We start from the raw sequence: 17,706 nt of genomic DNA on the forward strand, positions 1-17,706 counted from the left end.
GCCAGTAGGATATAGATACCATTAAATTGAAAGTGTGAAGACCTGTGTCTTCCTCTTTACTGGCACTTTCTCATAATTGCAATAGAAATCTATTTAGATGGAGCCTTTGATTCCAAATTTCATGTAAGTTGTTTTTTTCATTAATAAACTTCTAGAAATGAGATTTTGCAACAAGGTTAGTCACAAGTCAGACCCTGAAGCCACAGGGGAGGGTCTGGTTGCCTCAGTGGTCCCAAAGCATCTCACCAGCAACCCCGCTTTCCATTATCTCTAGGTCAACAGTCCTCGAGCTTTGAAAAGACAGTCTGGCAAGCAGCACTTATTAATAATTCATTTTCTCTTTTCCTTCAAAGACTCACACAGTTGCCAATCGGAGCTCCCGATCAGCTATGCTAACCGGTGTGGACTCACCAGACGGATATCCTCCCTACGGAAAGCAAAGCGATGTGAAGTATTCGTTATCCTCACGGCCTTATCTCAGGGAGTCGCATACATTCCACTAGGTTCTCTAAAACACTGAAACAGGCTTGCAGAGCCCAGGGCAGCAGGATATCCACGAGGGGAACAACTCCGGTTGCTCAAAATGGAATCGTTTCTTATTAATGAATTTCAAATTTGATGTGCTGCTGGGCTGCTTGGTAGTCACCAGGGGTCCGTGTAAAGCTGCTCACTAGAGCCCGTCACAGCCAGCTTTGCGATATGCACGATATGAGGACCCGGTGACATCAGCAGACCACTCCTGAAGTGTCGCCCAGGCAGGAACCGACAGAACCAGGGCGCGTTACGTGGGCTGTGGAGCTGTGTTTGTCAGGCAGTGGTTTAGCAGCAATCACTTTACGGAGTCTTCCTTCCAGTCATACCTGCTGCAGCTCCCCCCACACACACACACTTCTGGGCCCACACCTACGAGGCCAGTCACGGCCACTGACATTCTGTGTTACAGGCCGGCCGGTGTCCACCCCTCCCAAGTTCAGATGGGGTTGAATCCCTAACCCCCAGCACCTCAGAATGTGACTGTATAGAGAAAGGGTCTTTACAGAGGTACTTCAGTTAAAATGAGGTCATATGGATGGGCCCCAATACCACATGACAGGTGTCCCTCTAAGAAGAGGAGGTGAGGACACACACATGCACAGAGGGATGGCCACGTGAGGACACGGGGAGCAGACGGCTGTCTACATGCCCAGGAATGAGGCCTCAGGAGGAAGCAGACCTGCTCACACCTGGATCTCAGACGTCCAGCCTCCAGGATGTGAGAGAACACATTTCTGTTGTTTAAGCCGCCTGGTCTGTGGTACTTTGCTACGATGGCCCCAGCGAAGGAATGCACCCTAGGAAGCAGACAGCACACCAAAACACCTCTCATTTCTAAAACATACAGACCAATAGACAGGCTTCCTTATTCAAATTTGGATGCCTGCTGGTACCAGTTGAAGGCCAGGACATGGTACAATTTGAGAAGCAGTGGAGAACATTCTATCAGTAACTACGTTTTTATTTGGACATACGAATTAAATCGCAAACATCCTGGAGGAAGGAGGATATTATCTAATCATTATTAGCAGCTTAATGGTACTTTGTGGAAGCTGAGAGTGAGGTCTGCTGGCATCTGGCTGAGACCAACCGGGCTGCAAGGAAAGGGAGTCCCAGTGGGGTGAGCAGCATGGAGAGACGGGGAAACACAGGCTCGAACGAGGAGAAACCTGGGTGGCGAGGACAGCAGGTGGACATGTGACCCCGGAGAGAGAAACACAGAAGATAGGGAGGACGCGCCCCCTCTCACGGGCCAAACGCACATCCCAGGCACAGGGCAGGGTCTCGGGTTCTATCTGCTTCTCACGCCAGACCCACGGTGAGCGCCCAGCCTCCACCAGTAATTTCTCTCCCGGGAAGCAGAGGGCAGACTGTTCAAGTGCCTGCGTGCCTCCCAGCAGAAGCGGCCCCACAGGGACCTCCCTTTCACCTCCTTCCTTGCGATGGAAACAGGGCCCAAATTGACCCGACTGTACCACAGCCTCCGTTTGAGTTACATTTTTTTGAGAGAAGCATAAGGCACTTCAGACAGGAGTGCTTCTCTTTTCCATTGTCCATATACTTTGTGCTACGCAAACCACAGACTACCGTTTGTCTCTCTGAAGCCCAGGATACCCAGGGCAGGCACATGACCAGTGGCTGTGCCCTGGCACTTGGCATGACAACAGTTCACCAACAGTGTAACTTACAGACCCCTTGGACTCACAGCTGACCCCGGACCCTTCTATATTCCTCCTTCTGACACCCTGAACGAAACACCACAAACCAAAATACAGATACTAGATGACTTACGTAAAGCCACACTAAATTAGAGAAATGCCTAGAAATTTTCCTGATAGTAACAAAAATGAACAGGCATATATACACACACAATGAAACTGTAATTTACTTGTACACTGAAGGAGCAGGCACATAATTAAAAATGTATAGCAACTTTGCAACATCTGGGCACGGTGCACGCGCTCAGCTGTTAATGACTGGACAAAAGTTAAGAATGAAGTGTCACCTGGAGATGAAACGTACACCCTAATGCTCCAAAAATGAGCTGATTGGTACTTGAATTCTTCCCAAGATTGCGAGCTTTGCAATCTCCCTTTGGCTGTTATCTCCCATCTCCCGAGTCTGACACACATTCTTCCTATTGACCAATGTTTGACAACAGGAATGAGAGACCCCCCCCTCCCCATACAGAAGGCAGCCTCATGGCATCTAGCACTTAGCAGTGAATTACTAAGCACAAGTCTGGAACCTTCCGTCTACCTGTATTTGGGCTTTTCAGCCTACCTCATGGGGCACTTGTAAGATGACTGGAATTCCACACAGGGCAACAATACATGTTCACGACTGAAGACCAGCCACTTATCTTTGCTCTTGTAACACTCAGATTTTCTTACGAACCGAAACCTCAAGAGCACTGTTTGGTTGGGTCCGTGCCCCAGCCCTGTCCCAGGCCAACAGGAAGGAGCCCGTCCCCTGGGCCTCACCAGCACCCAGGGCCGCCATGGCCGCCATGGCCTCTGCACTTTCCTCTTGCACCTAAATCATCTGGGAGGCATCTGCTGGACTCCCCAGGAGGCGGCTGCATTTGTGGGGGGCAGGGCTCCTGACTTCTTATGCTGTGTGGCCCGGGGCCTGGCTTCAGTGAGCTCCTCACCAAAGCTGTCTGTGTTTCTCCAAGGGCTGGTGAGTGGCAAAGCCAGAATGGAAGCGCCTGTTGACTGACTCTACATGCCGATCTTCTTTCCACACTTCGTACATCATCCCTAGATCTGTTCTCCTGGCTCTCTCCTTCTGCAACACTCAGGAATTCAATCCTAAAACTCATCACCTGCAGTTACACCCTGGGCACATCCTGAACCTGCAGATCTCAACGTCTGTGTGCACTAGGGAACCCCGCCTGCCTTTTCTGCTCAGCTTTGGGGACTGTAGGTCCCAGGATGCCCTCTGCTGCCCAGGAAATCTCAGGCATGCCAAGTCCACAGGTCATGTCCAGGTAGGCCATAGGTTGAGCCTACCTTGGGGCTGAGGTGGGGGTATGGGGGTAGGCAGTTGGAACAGCTAAACAGCCATGCAGGTATTTCCCAGGCCCACTACTGGGGAGGCAGGGCTTTTGGAGTGCACGTGGGGCCGGCGCATGCGTGCTGGGCAGCACTACCACCTAACCCAGCGCCATCAGGGCTGAGCTTCTGGTTCAAGCACTGGGAGGGGGGAAGCGTGCACGGTGTAGAGCTGTTCAGCTTGACACCGGAGTCTGCTTCTGAAGAGTCGCATTGCCTGCAACGTGTTATTTAAATATTCTGTGTCTCAGTTTCCTCTTTTCCAAAAACTGAAGATAATAGACAATAAATCTACTTTATAGCATGGTATGAGATTTAGCTAAGTTAACACATGTGAGAAACACAGCCTGGAGTCTGACACACAGTCGGCGTTCCGGAGATGGTCAGTGCTTTTAATATTATTACTAGTACTCATCTAAGATAAAAGTCTGTACCCATGGACTGGGCTTCCTGTTTTTGCCAGCCACCATGTTTTGGTACCCAAATGAGCCAGCATTTTCTTTTTCTTTGAATTGTTAGCGTATTTGCATGATACCCCAACGCATATCTCAGGAAATGGCTTATTTATGTGAATAGACTCCCTTAATTGGCTATTAACTGAAGACTCTATCCCAAATGGCAGGGTAAATTACCCTGTGTCTGCAAACAGGTTGAGCATTTCAGCCTCAACACTTTTAAATGAGGAGTGGTAAATTAATATTGCAAGTACAGCTAATTAGTGTTCGGGCCAGTCCCTTCCACGCCGCGGGCTTCACTCTAAGGAAACCCTTTTAAAGCGAAGACCAAAGGGATCACCGTGGAGTGGCCACTCTGCTTTCAACGATTACCTCTGCACTGAAAGCAGAGGCCTTGCGGAGGGGCGCCCGCACAGCGCGCTCCGCCTCTGGGAAGCAGAGAGCGCCTCATCTCCAAAGCGGGGCCACAAGTGCACAGAGCGGTCTCGCCCCGTCCTGGGAGGTGCAAAGTCGCCCGCGGGCGCTCGCCTCTTACCACGAACTCCTGCAGAGTCTGGTAGGTCTTGCCCCGGAACTCGCAGTAGTTCTTCCTCTCCTTGCACTGAGGGCAGCACTGGCTGGTGTCGACGTGGATGCAGCGCGGGTGCAGCCGCGGGCACTCGGGCTGCGCGCACAGCGGCCCCTCCTCGGTGCACAGGCAGGGGCAGGCCGACGGGCCTGGCGCGAACTTCTCTCCGATGGCGTACACGAAGCCGCTCTCGTCCACGCAGCCCTTGCCGCGATAGTCCGGGTACGCGTACTCCTCCGGCGGCTCGGTTGCCGGCGCAAGGTCCGGCCCAGCCGCGTCCTGGGCTGCCGCAGCCAGGGGCGCCCCCTGCGGGGTGTCCCCGCGGGGCAGGAGCTGCCGGTCCCTGGCCTTGGCGCCCTCGCCCTGAGTGGCCCAGGCCTGCTTCTGTTTGCTCCATGCCTCCCGGCCGGCGAGCCCGCGGCCGCCCTTGCTCTTCCAGTCCCGGCCACTGCCGCTCTCGTCCCTCGCGGGGCGCCCGAGCTCGCTCACCCGCCCCGGGCCATCCCGAGACGCATGCTCGCGCTTCTCCTGGCCGGGCTGCTCCGGCGCCTGGGCCAGCTTCTCCAGCGGGATGCTCGGACTGCACAAAGCCACCATCAGGCAGCAGGTGACCAGGAGGGAACTGGACAGCGCGCCAACTGCCATCGCACCGGAGCTGGGCATCCCCTACCACGTCCCGGCGGGCGGGCGGGCGGGGAGCGCGGCGGAGAGTCGAGTTGCATTCACAGCCCCGGGGCGCGCCGCCGCCAGCCAGGAGCCACCATCCCTGCGGAGAGAACGGCAGCACAGCTGAGCCCGGCGGCCCGCGCGCGCCCAGGCCCCCACCCGGCCCCGCGCCGCCCGGCTACCGCAGCGCTCTAGATGAACGAGCTGGACCGTGCGGGCGGGGGCCGCAAGCCCAGCGTCGGTGCACAGCCGGGCTGCTTACACATCACGAATTGTGGAAACACACATGGAAGCGAAGTCCCAGAAAACCCCGGCCCCGCAGCGTTTCTAGTCCTGATCAGCCGCCAAGGGCGGGTGGGAGCCGCGGGAAAGCCGCGAGCAAGCCGGACCAGCCCCCACTCCCCGAAAACCTGGGATAGAGCCACGTAATTCAGGAGCCCAGGGTGCCCCTCCCTAGGCTCTGGCCACACTTCCCAAACGGTACTAAATGGAGAATTCCGCAGTGGAGGGGAGACTGACGACCATGCTGGAAGCCAGTGGGACACCCTCTCTCGCTCGCCTTGGGGCTTTTGGGGAAAAGGAAAAGAAGAGGGTTAAACAAAGCTCCGAGGACCCCATGATTCATTTCCAACAACTTTTTAAATGTTTCCAGTGCGGGAGCAGGCGCGGCTTCCCGCCCTCCTCCCCAGGCCCCCTGCCCTGAACGACGTCCCCTGACCACCCCTGGCGGCGGGGTCGGGGATTCCGAGGGCTTGGCTCCTCCGCTGGCTACGCGCCCACCCCGACGCTCAGTGATTCCGGACGCTGGGAGAGACCCTCGCTCAGGCACAGCTCGGTCGCGTAATTGCTTTCCCCAGGAGGGGGTCGTGACTGTGAAGCAGAAGAGCCCCGGGCAGCGCTAACTGGGCAGTGGGGGAGGCTGGGGATGGAAGGCGCAGGGCGGGGCGAGTCCCTCTTACTCTCCCGGTCTCGGGAAGCCTTTCTGGATTCCAAAGTTTCTGTCGCCCAAAGGGGCTGAGAGAACCCTCGTCACCGCAGGGTGCGGGTGGCCCAGCCGCTCCACCTCACCTACCACGCCCCCACCCCAATTTGGCGCGCTTCAGGTGTCTCCCTCCCTCCTCACCTGGTCTCCAGTAGTAGGGCTCGGGTCTGCACGCCCTCGGCTCACTCCCAGTCCCTGCCTGGTCCACCTCAGCCCAGGGAGAATCGCCCATATTTACAAACTTGGGGAGGGGGAATCTCCTCCGGAGCAGCAGGGAGGCTGAACGCTGCCTTGGGCATAGACACCCGACAAGTACCCTCACCCCTGAGGGCGGGCGCCCAGCCTACGTACATGAGCGCAGGACGCGGGCCGGACTCTGGCCTCGCGGTGGGCGTGGGGACAGCAGCGGCGGGTGCGGCCCCAGGGCGCTGGCACCCATCCTCCCTGTGGCCGGGGACCCGCGCAGGGCGCACAGCGGAGAGCACAGCTCCACCTGCGCGCTCCGCCCTGCGCGTTCACCGGGCGAGGGCGTCTCCGCCAGCTTGCTCAGCGCGCTGCGGGCGGCGGCTAGTGGCGGCCCCAACTCGCGTCAGTGCCGGTGCCGCCCTCCGCCGCTCATCCCTGGGTCTCGTCGTCTCTGTCTCCACAACGAATCGCGCCCCAGGGGCCGCCCAGGCTTGGCCAAGCTCCTCTCCTCCCGCAGGCGCTGGGAGCTCTCCAGACCGGGCAGCCGGGATGCCAAGCAGCCGTGGCGCCTCAGAGGGACAGGAGGCGCCCGGAGCGCGACAGGCGGGCGAGTGGCACCGAGGCCCGCGTGGGAGCTCGCGCGCCCGCCTCCCCTGCCGCAGCCGCTGCCTGCCCAGCGCGCTCCCTGCTCCCTCTTTCCCCACAGACCGCTCTGCCGGGGTTTGGAGGACCTCCCGCCGACTTGCTCCCCTTGGCCGCACAACCTACCTGTCACTCTCCCGCGCGCGGCCGTGTCCCCACCTCCGTGGCCGGCCACCAGCCTGGCCCTGGCTGCCATTCTTCCCTGTCACTCACCCTCCACTGCCCTGGGCTTTATTTCTCTCCACTTTCATCTGGGCTTTTTTTTTTTCTTTCCTTTATTCTTTTCTTGAATTTCTTCCCTACTAATTGACCCCCTCTGGCTTTTCATCCTGGGGACATCTTTGTTTTGCCACTGTTGAAAAACTTGAACCAAACTGCGTTGGATTTGGAATTCAAAGGCCTGATTAGTTTAGCAGACAGTTGTGAGCAGTTCCATCTGTACATTCAGAAACCCGGAGGGATGCAAGTGCGAGACTAAGAAACTCCTACAGACCCACGGGGAGCTCTTCTACTTCCTGACTCTGCAGTCTCTCTCCCGCATCCCTCTGTCTCCCCTTTCCTACAAGAGGGACTCGGTTTATATTTGCCAAGGAATGGGGGAACACATGATGCACGCATGGCCGAGCGACGGGAATTTGCTGGAAATGAAGAAGCAGGTTCGCCTTGGAGGGAAAAGCAAGGCAGGGCGATGGAGGCAGTCAAAGCATAAAGTCGGAGGGAAGTAGAAGAGACATAGACAGCGCCGGAAACAGATCTGCTCTTAGGAGGCTGAGCTCGGCCGTCTGCTGGAACTGAGGGCGGCGGAGGTGGTGTTTGTGATTTGAGAGTAGAAAAGAGACTGAAATAAAATGCAAATCCGGAATGAGGTCAGGATGACTAAAACATGGCCCAGAGGCAGGGGGTCTGAGGAGACTGGGACGCAGACGCACACGGAGGGAACAAGCACCCTGTGCGTTTTCCCCACATCTAGAGAGCTGCCTGGAGATGTGGAGAGCTGGCTCTCCCAGTGGCATGGAGACAGTGCGCTGCCAGCGCGTCCGGCCTGGCTGGGTGAGAGGTGCAGAGTAGCTTCCAGGAAGAAGAGCCTTCTGGGATCTGCTTTCCAGGTCAAGACGCAGCAGCGTGAGGGAAAGTGCAGAGCTCCCTCACTGTATCCTGGGGACCTCTGGCTGCCAGGGCCCCATCCATGAGGGCTTCTCTCACTTAGCTCTCACCTTTGAGAAAGCCGTTTTTAACTTGAATTCTGAACTTGAGCCAATGAAAAGGAGTAGCTGTAAAACCTTCATCTTTTGGAGTTAGAAGGGGTAAAAGCCACTTCCATCTGAAATCAAGGGTCAGCAGGACTGTGGTTCAGGCAGAAAGGCTGACTGACCACTAACTCAACTTGATGAGCAGGAGAAGCCACCTTTGGTGCTCAGGTGGCTTTTGATGGGTGTACACAGAGCAGGCCTAGCCGCTAAGGAAGCTGCTAATTAGAGTTCCGCTCTGGATTGGGGCACCAGGCCGCAGCGGCTGCAGCTCAGTGCACTCTCCACCTGATGCCAGCCTGACGCCAGCCAGGGTGGAGAGTTACTGCTCCCTGGCCGACCGGCTGTGCAGGCTGCCTGATTACAGTGCATCGCAGGGGCTCGGGCCTTCTGCACTCAGTCAACAGTCAGCAGCATCTGCTCAGATCATCCAGTGGATGACTCAGATATTCTTCTAAAATCTGGGGCAAAAGCATGTTCCTTGATCGGAGGTTTCCAGGGATCCGTTTTTAATCTAAAGCCACTCACTGTATTAACATCACAGGCGACATACGAGCAATAAACACGCTTCAGAAAGAAGGATTATGCAATGGGCCAGCTGCACGTGCAGGCCTCAGAGGACCCTCAGCAGCTGGGACATGTGTGCGGATCTCACTGGCACGCTGCTGTGCCCTGGAGGAACTGGCCTGGGGCTGCAGGCTGTGCTTGCAGTGTTTAAGGTTTCCCTCCTTCTTTTGGACAGTCCCAAGGAGACAGCTGCTGGCAGATGCTGGGTGCCCTGTGGACTCTGGGCAAGATTTTTCTTGGGGCTGATAGAGGCAGTCTGGAAGCCACTCTGGAGCCCTTCTGAGATGGGGTGTGTTTTCTCTTGTCTGCTTCCCTGGCCCACCGTCTTCTGAGGAGTCAGGCCCCAGACCCGGCTGTGGCCCAACCAGGACGCAGCATTATTATACTCTGCTCCCGGTTCCCCCAAAATGGGCTGAGCCCAGCAGAAAGCAGTGGAAGGAGGGGAGGGCATTTGCAGGTAGACTGATGACACGAGTGGGCGGTGCAGGTGTCTTTGGTGGAGAGTCCGGCAACTGTCTTCCTGGGATGTCTTCTCTCCCAGGCCCCAAGCTGGTTGGCTTCTGGAACCTTCCATGGTATGCCAAGGGGACCTGGGAGTCCTCCAGGGCATTTCAGTGCTCTCCCAGCTACCTACCATTGGCTCCTGGAATGACAGACCTGAGGGTGGAAAGCCAGGAGTCTCACCCTGGACACAGCGGTCGGCAATGCCTCTTGGCCTCTGATACCGGCTGGAGGAGTGAGCCAGTGTTTCTCAAGAATCTGGGTCATTTGTTACAAGGAGGTCCCAAACTACTTCTGCACGGAACCCAAACAGGAACATCCAGACATCTGGGACTTAGGGGGCAAAGGCTATGACTGAGCCGTAAATCTGAGGTAAAAGCAAAGCTACAGGAATTCAGGAAACGGTCAGTGGTCGGCGCTTAAAACAGGAGAAATCAAGGCTAAAGGGAAACTGTGGGAAGTAAGGGATGCTCAGGACTGCAAATCCGCCCTCCCAGGCACAGTGCGGCTGTTCCTTCATACAGAACCCTCTGGAATCCACGTCTGCTGGTCTTCCCCTGGGTGGGGGTGGGTGGGGGTTATTTGGGCCTGTGACCCAGAGCAGGGTACGTTTGGGGGTTAGAGGGAGTAAAAAGGACAGCAGGATTTTTGTGGTTCAGGCGCAAGGTTGATCACTAACTCAACGTAATGAGTGGAGAAGCCACCTTTGGTGGTCAGGTGGCTTTTGACGGGTGTACCCAGAGCAGGCAAGGCTGCTAAGATAGAAAGTTCTGCAGGGCTGGCTAGTAGGCAGCACAGGCCACAGAAACTCCCCCCGAATTCCCACCATCAAATTGCCCAGGGAGCCTCCCACAGCCTCCTCCCCCCCCACACCCCACACCCCCAAATCTGCATTCCTCAGCATTTGTAACAGAGCGCCCATGGGTTATCTCTCACCTTCTATGCCCCAACCCCATTACCCTGCGTCACTTCTGTATTACCAGCATCTCTAGCCTGTAACCTGGTCAGGACAAATGTTTATCAGATGAATTACCGAGGAACTGTAAACAACACGACACCAAGTGTCTTTCTGATCTGGCTTTGGCCTTCATTTCCTGTCCCCCCATAGCCAGCCTGGACTCAGTCATGCACAGTAATTCTGCAAAGGCCTGCAGACTTTTCTCTCCCCTGTGCCAGGCACTCAGTCTTCTCCCCTCACTCAAGAACCTGCGAGGTAGGTTTTAGCCCCAGCTACTGAAAAGAACTTTCTTTCAGCACCAGACATAAGAAAGCCGGAAAGTTTTGTGAGGTCCTGGGCCAAGAAGAACTCTTGCTCTAGCGCTTGCCGATACCTTCTGCATCTCAGCCATCCCCTGCTCTTTTGTAATGTTCCAGAAAGGGATTCTCTAAGGATTCAATGGAGGGTTGAGGGATTTAACACCAGGCCCCCACACTGGCCAGAGAAGAGGTGGCTCAGGAGTCCAGAGAATGTGACAGTGGGCAAGACCTGTGCAGTTGGTCTTACGTGCCTAGGAATCAGTCTTTATTTTATTCTTTACATCAGTTTATTCCATTTGGTCCATTCTTCTGGCAATCCTCTTTCTTTCTTCCAGTAAATCAACTGGCCAGCCAACATTTACTTCCTCTAGAGTTTTAACGAGCACCGCTTGGAGGTTCTGTCTCCAAGTTAGGGTGCTCAGCTCGCCACTGCTGCTCTGATGCCACGCTGACACCAAGGCTCACTGGGTCTTCAGTGCAGTTTTTCAGGCAACACCAAAGCCCCATTCTAGGCTTGCATCCACATTACATTTCTTAGTTGGGCCCCAAATATATTGTTATTGCTATTCCTTCCTTAGAGGTTTACTTATTTAGGACCACACAGCTGGCCTTACACATCCATGGGTGCACATCGTGCACCATGGTCGAAAATATCCACCAACCCAGGTCGAAAATATCCCCCCTAAAATTTGATACTGTTGTGACGTGTACTATGCAGTCAGGACTATGGCGGTTGTATGAACACATGGTTTTTCTTGTCGCTTTTCCCTAAACAATATTGTGTTCTAACCGCTTATGTAGCACTTCCGTTGCATTAGGTATTGTAAGGAATGAGAGATGATTTAAAGTACACAGGAGGATGCCCATAAGTTTTATGCAAATACTCCGCCATTTCCCCCCTTTCGTGTCCTCACTGCTTTTTTTTTCTCTCTTTTAGTTTCAGGTACACAAAAAACACACAGTGATTAGACAGTTATATACCTCACAAAGTGATAACCCCAATAAGTCTACTTATTACCCATCGGACACTGTACACAGTTATTACAATATTACTGACTATATTTCCTATGCTGTACTTTATATCCCTGTGACTATTTTTTTAATTACAGTTGACATTCAATATTGTTTTCTATCAGTTTCAGGTGTATAGCACAGTGGTTAGACATTTGTACAATTTATGAAGTGATCGATCCCCTGATAAGTCTAGTACCTGTCTGACACCATACATAGTTTTTATAATATTATTGACTATAATCCCTATGCTGTACTTTACATCCCCACGACTCTGGTAACTACCAATTTGTACTTAATTCCTTCCCCTTTTTCACCCAGCCCCCCAACCCTCCTCCCATCTGGCAACCACCAGTTTGTTCTCTGCATCTATGAGCCTGTTTCTCTTTTGTTTGTTCATTTATTTTGTTCTTTAGATTCCACATATAAGTGAGATCATGTGGCATCACACCATTTTATATAAGAGACTTGAGCAACCTTGGATTTTGGTATCTGTAAGCATGGCGGGGGGGGGGGGGTGTCCGGTAATCTACTCCCCACTGATACTGAGGGAGACCATACTTATTTTATTGGAGATTGTGTGTAGGTAAATAGATAGTGATCTATGGCTATAAATATATAAATGTTTGCTACCCAATATCCACCCTCTTTCTTCTGATACCAAACACTGACCTGCTTTTCCTCTAGAGAACCAAGTCCTGCTACAGTCAGCCACCTGCCCCCCAGACAGAGCTGTTAGATGGGGCCATGGGCCAGGTCCTGCCAGCAACACAGTCCCTTGGCCACACGGTGGTTCAGGGACTCTCACGTGACCTTATTTACACTATGACAGTCAGACCCACAATTTCTGCTTGAACCACCTGAGAACAAAAGTGTTTTTGTTTGTTTTCCCTTTGGACTCGAGTCTTATAAAAAATTAAGGTTGGACCTACCCAGGGGCATCATGAGTTGTAAATTCTGCCTGAAATGATGACAGCACAAAAGAAAGTGGAAGCAGGAAAAGAAGACAAACTAAGTCCTGAAAATGCTACATGAGGTCCTCATAGTATCAGAGAATGCTCTACCTGGTGTCCAGTGACCAAAGCCAATGTATGTCTTTTTATGTCCAAGATGATTTGAACTGGAGTTTTCTGTCACTGGTAAATTCCAAAGCCTTGACAAATAAAATGGTGCATTGATGGAATTCAGCAATATCACAATTCAAATAGTGGCCCCAATATATCTGCAGACACCGAAATCCCACTGTAGTGGTTAGAGTGTAAGTAGTTTTTGTCGTATAGTCAGTATTCCCAAAAGGGCTCTCTCACTTAGAATTTAAGCCACTGCTTTTTCTACACAAGAATTCCTTTCATGCCATCCCAGCCAATCTGCTGTGTGCTCAGAGGCAGAATTGTCTCTGGATTGTGCACAGAGCGGCCCGTGCCAGCTCTGCCCCATTGTTCTGGCAGCCCAGCCTCCAATCAAGACTTCTGGGTCTCTTCCAATTATAACACCATTTAGAAAGGCTCAGCACTTCCCAGGCCTGAATAATGTATGGATTCCTTTAAAAGGGGAAAAGATTCTCACAGACCCCCAATGTTTACCTACTCTTTTACTGTAATTTTACTTAAATATATGCAAACATAACAAAGTACAAATGTTTAGGCTTATAGCTTTCAGGCAACTATAAAAGATAAATTTACAGATCGGATATAAAATCAACGGAATGGAAACTAACCCTATTAGGTTAAGCGGACTGCGCCGCCCTGGAAGCTCCCCAGCTGCTCACAGCGTGGGAAGCCGTGTCTCTACTCCGGTTCTTGTGAGCTCAGCATCCTGAGAAGATTCGTGTCTGTTGGGGTCTGGATCCTCCAGCATCTTTCTCTATTCAGGTTACTTTAGGGCTTCATTAGCATGGCTTCCCGTGATGTCACTGGCTTCAACCTAACACAAGCACTGCATTTATTTATGAAGACTTGCTGTTGCTTCCTGTTGAGTCTGTGAGCACTAAAATTGCACTAAGTGTGGTGTGGGCCTGTGCTAACCAATGTGAACTGTGGGAAAAGCCATCACATCAAGGCCTCCATAAGGGGCTCATCTCAGGGTCTGGGACACTTATATCATTGCTAACCAACTTCATCAAGGAACAATTTATTTATAATAAATTGCACCGATTTGATATACTTTGATGAATTTTGACAAATGTCTATTCATGTGTCAACCAGCACACCAATCAAGGTTACAACCTTAGAAAGTTCCTAATTAACCCTTTCAGTTAAGCCCTTATCTGCCCGCCAACCCTTCATACCCTGGTCCCAGAAAACCTTTCACTTCCCTGCCTAAGGACGTCCTATACGTGGGATCACACCTGCCATAGAGCCTTTGTGCCTGGCCCCGTTCACTCACTGCACTGTTTCTGAGAGGCCCGCAGGCGTTATTCGCACCGAAGCCCTTCCTTCCCACTGTGGAGCGTGTTCCAGGTGCCGCTCTCCCACAGCTTGTGCTTCCATTCACTGGCTAATGGACACGTGGGTCGTTTGACTTGCAGAATAAAAGCTGATATGAGCATTTTTATACAAATCTTCTTGTGGATATGGTTCCTTTTTTTTTTGAGAAGTAAAATTTCTGAGTCTATGGTAGTAAGCTCGTATATATGAATAACTTTGTAAGACATCACTTTCCAGAACGGCCGTACATGTTTTATGCTCCTACTAGCATCTTTGGCCCTTGTGCTTGTCAGCATCCATGTAATCGGTGGCTTTAATTTTAGCCACTCTAGTGAATGTGAAGTGGAATCTTACTGTGGTTTTAATCTGCTTTTGCCTTTTAACTCAACAATGTGGAACACTTTTCACAAGCTTTTGGCCTTTTGTGTATCTTATGTCATGAAGAATCTGTTCGCAATTACCCTTTTTTAATTGGTTTTTATCTTTTTAAATTGAGTTTCTGGAGTTTATACATTTTTGATAGATTTCCTTACATATAAGAATTGTGGGAATTTCCGGTCAAGACGGTGGATAGGTAAATGCTGTGCTTACCTTCTCTCACGACCACATCAAAATTACAACTAAAGTACAGAACAACAATCATTGAGAATGCCTGAAGTCTAGTCGAACCGAAGCCCTACAACTACAGACATGCAGAAGCCACCTCGAGACTGGCAGGAGGGGCAGAGATGCTGAACGGGAGGGATATCTCGGCTGTGGAGGTCCCTGGGGAGGAGGGAGAGGTCCCAGCGCCGCAGGAGGCTTACCACCCCAGGGTTCCAGTGCCGGGGAGAGAAATCCCCACAATTTCTGGTTGTGAAAACCAGCAGAGACTGTGGCTGAGATGAGGGCAGCTGGAGTCCTAGGCACTCCTCTTAAAAGGATGGAGCACAGACTTACTGAAGGAATCACTGGCTCTGAGCTCCAGTGCCGGGGCAGCAGCTGGCGAGGCGGCAGAGCCATGTGGGCAGGAGCTGAGCTGTCTGGCTTCAGGGAGATGGCTGGAGGGGCAGCCTGACAGAGGAACTGGTGGAGGCCATCGGAGGCCATTGTTTGTTTGTTGAACCCTCCCCCCCCCCCGCATGCAGATGAAGGTGGGCATCTCTGAGTTTCCATCAAGCTGGTTAACACCTTTGGCTCCGCCCTGGTGATTAAGGCCACGCCCCACCCAACTTTTGGGCACACCCAAGCTGCTTCCAGTGATTTCTCATACAAACCACTTGCCTTGGCTCAGACTGCAGACTTTCCTAAAATCTCTCAAAGGTTCTCAGAACCCAGACATGCAGCATCTGGCTTTGGTGTGTCCCATTCCTCTGGCTGAGCAGCCCTAAGCCCAGCATTAGTGGCAGCCCTAAGCCCAGCACAAGTTATTTGTTCGCAGCTTGGCCTCTCACGGCACCTCCAAGCACAGAGCAGGTGGTAGACATCTTTGAGTTGCTTTGTGGCTCCTGCCAGGTGGCCCAGGGCAGGGCACAGACTGCGGCTGAACTTGGCCTGCAGCGGGTGACCTCACAGGAGGCCCTGGGGCTGGCAGGCTCACTGGCCAGCTTCGGTGGGCGGGAGCATCACCTGGTCACCTTGAAGAATGACACACCCACAGGGCAGACTGGGCAGGCATCAGAGCCCCGCTTAGGCAAACCCCGCTCTGTCTACAGGAGACTCACTTCAAATTGAAAGACACACACAGATGGGAAGTAAAAGGATAGAAAAAAAAACCACATTTCATGAAAATGGAAACAACAACAGAAGAAGCAGCTTGGGAAACAATACTTATACCAGACAAAATAGACTTTAAAAACAAAGACTATGAAAAGAGACAAAAAAGGACCCAGAAATCCTACTTCTGGGTATTTATCTAAAGAAACCCAAAACACTCTTTCGAGGGGACATGTGCATCCATACATTCATTGCAGCATTGTTTACAGTGGCCAAGATGTGGAGGCAGCCTTGGGGGTGTCCATTAACAGATGAATGGATAAAGAGGGGGTGGTCCATACCAGTATACACAATGGAATATTGCTCGGCCATGGAAGGGAATGGGTCCTTGCCCTCTGTGGCAGCATGGAGGGACCTGGAAGGTACTGTGCTGAGTGCAGTATGTCAGACAGAGAAAGACAGATGCAACGTGATTTCACATATATGTGGAATCAAAAAAAAATTAACAAACAAAACAAACAGACTCATAGATACAGGGAACATTTTGATGGTTGCCAGATGGGAAGGGGGTTAGGAATGGGTGTAAAAGGGGAAGGAATTAAGAAGTACAAATTAGTTATTACACAGCCGTCATGGGGATGTAGGGTAGAGCATGAGGATATAGTCAGTAATATTGTGATAACTATGTATGGTGTCAGACGGGTATCAGATTTTTTGGTGTGATAGTTGGGAGGGGGGTTGGGGGACAGGATGAAAAAGGTGAAGGAATTAAGAAGAACAAATTGGTAGTTACAAAATCGTCATGGGGATGTAAAGTAAAGCACAGGGAATATAGTGTATAATATGGTAATAACTATGTATAGTGCCAGGTGGGTGCTACACTAGTCAGCAGGGTCACTTCTTAAATTATATAAATGTCTAACCACTATGCTGTACACCTGAAATTAATATAATATTGTCAACTGTAACTGAAAAATGTTTAAAGTGGGGGGGGGAGATAAAGGAAAATAAGAGGTTCAAATTTCAGGTATAAAACAAATAAGTCATGGGATGTAATGCACAGCATGGGGAACATAGTCAGTAATATTGTGACAGCTGGTGCGGTGTCAGATGGTGGCTGGACTTATCATGGTGATCCCTTCTTTAGGTATGTAAATGTTGAATAACTGTGGTGTACCCCTGAAACCAATATAATATTGTATGTTAGCTATATTTTAATAAAAATCTTAAAGAATTGTGACTATTTTTCTCCCATTTCCATTGTTTTAAAAGCTTGCATTTTCAATGTTTAACAATGGAATAAAAACTAAGTTTTATAAGTCCATGCTTTCATTTTTAAATAGTCTTTTGAAAAGCAGTAATTTTTAATTTTTGCAAATTCCAACTTATCAAATTTGTGTTTTATTCATTAGGGCTTTTTGTGTGTGTTTATGCTTTCTATGGCATCTTTGCCTACTCTGAGGTTCAGAACAGTTTTTTTCCATGTTTTTTTTCCTTGGGGCTTTATAGTTTTAGCTTGTATGTTCAGGTCTATGAGCTAGTTTAAGGTAATTTTGTGGTTTGTCCAACGGTAGAGGTCAAGGTTTATTTCTTTCCCTATAGATATCTGGCTTTTCCAGTATCATTGTTAAGATGGCTTTCTTTTCAGAATTTGTCCAGGTTACGTCAAACATTGAATGCATCTTATGGATGTCTGTTCTGTTCCATGGATTTATACATACATACATCCTTACGGCCATGCGTTCACACCCCCAGCAAAATCCACCGGTGACAGAATTACTTGTGGACAGGGCTGTCTTTGCTTTGCACGTTCTGCTGACTCAGAGGTGCCGTGCCAGCCCACCGGTTTGTTCCTAGTTCGCATAGCTTCTCCTCACGCCTTCACACTGTCTTCCTCTGGCTGACTACACCTC

General features: G+C 51.4%; 1 protein-coding gene across 3 annotated transcripts in view; it reads right to left on the reverse strand.

The window, feature by feature from the left end:
• The window catches only part of VWC2 (von Willebrand factor C domain containing 2), a 58,373-nt gene extending 50,881 nt beyond the window's left edge, over positions 1–7,492 (reverse strand). The window contains exons 1-2 of one of the 3 annotated variants that reach the window (XM_019731701.2): positions 7,216–7,492; positions 4,581–5,379 (exon numbers count right to left, since the gene is read on the reverse strand). In XM_019731701.2, coding sequence (XP_019587260.1) covers positions 4,581–5,276 — 696 coding nt within the window. In that variant the 5' untranslated portion in view covers positions 5,277–5,379; positions 7,216–7,492. Of the gene's footprint in view, positions 1–4,580; positions 5,380–6,402; positions 7,135–7,215 lie in introns of those variants that run through there. The other 2 variants (XM_019731700.2, XM_019731699.2) reach the window with 2 other exon arrangements.
• Positions 7,493–17,706: the final 10,214 nt, after the last annotated feature.

Source organism: Rhinolophus sinicus, linkage group LG09 (genome assembly GCF_036562045.2).
Source record: "Rhinolophus sinicus isolate RSC01 linkage group LG09, ASM3656204v1, whole genome shotgun sequence".
Classification (NCBI taxonomy): Eukaryota; Metazoa; Chordata; class Mammalia; order Chiroptera; family Rhinolophidae; genus Rhinolophus; species Rhinolophus sinicus.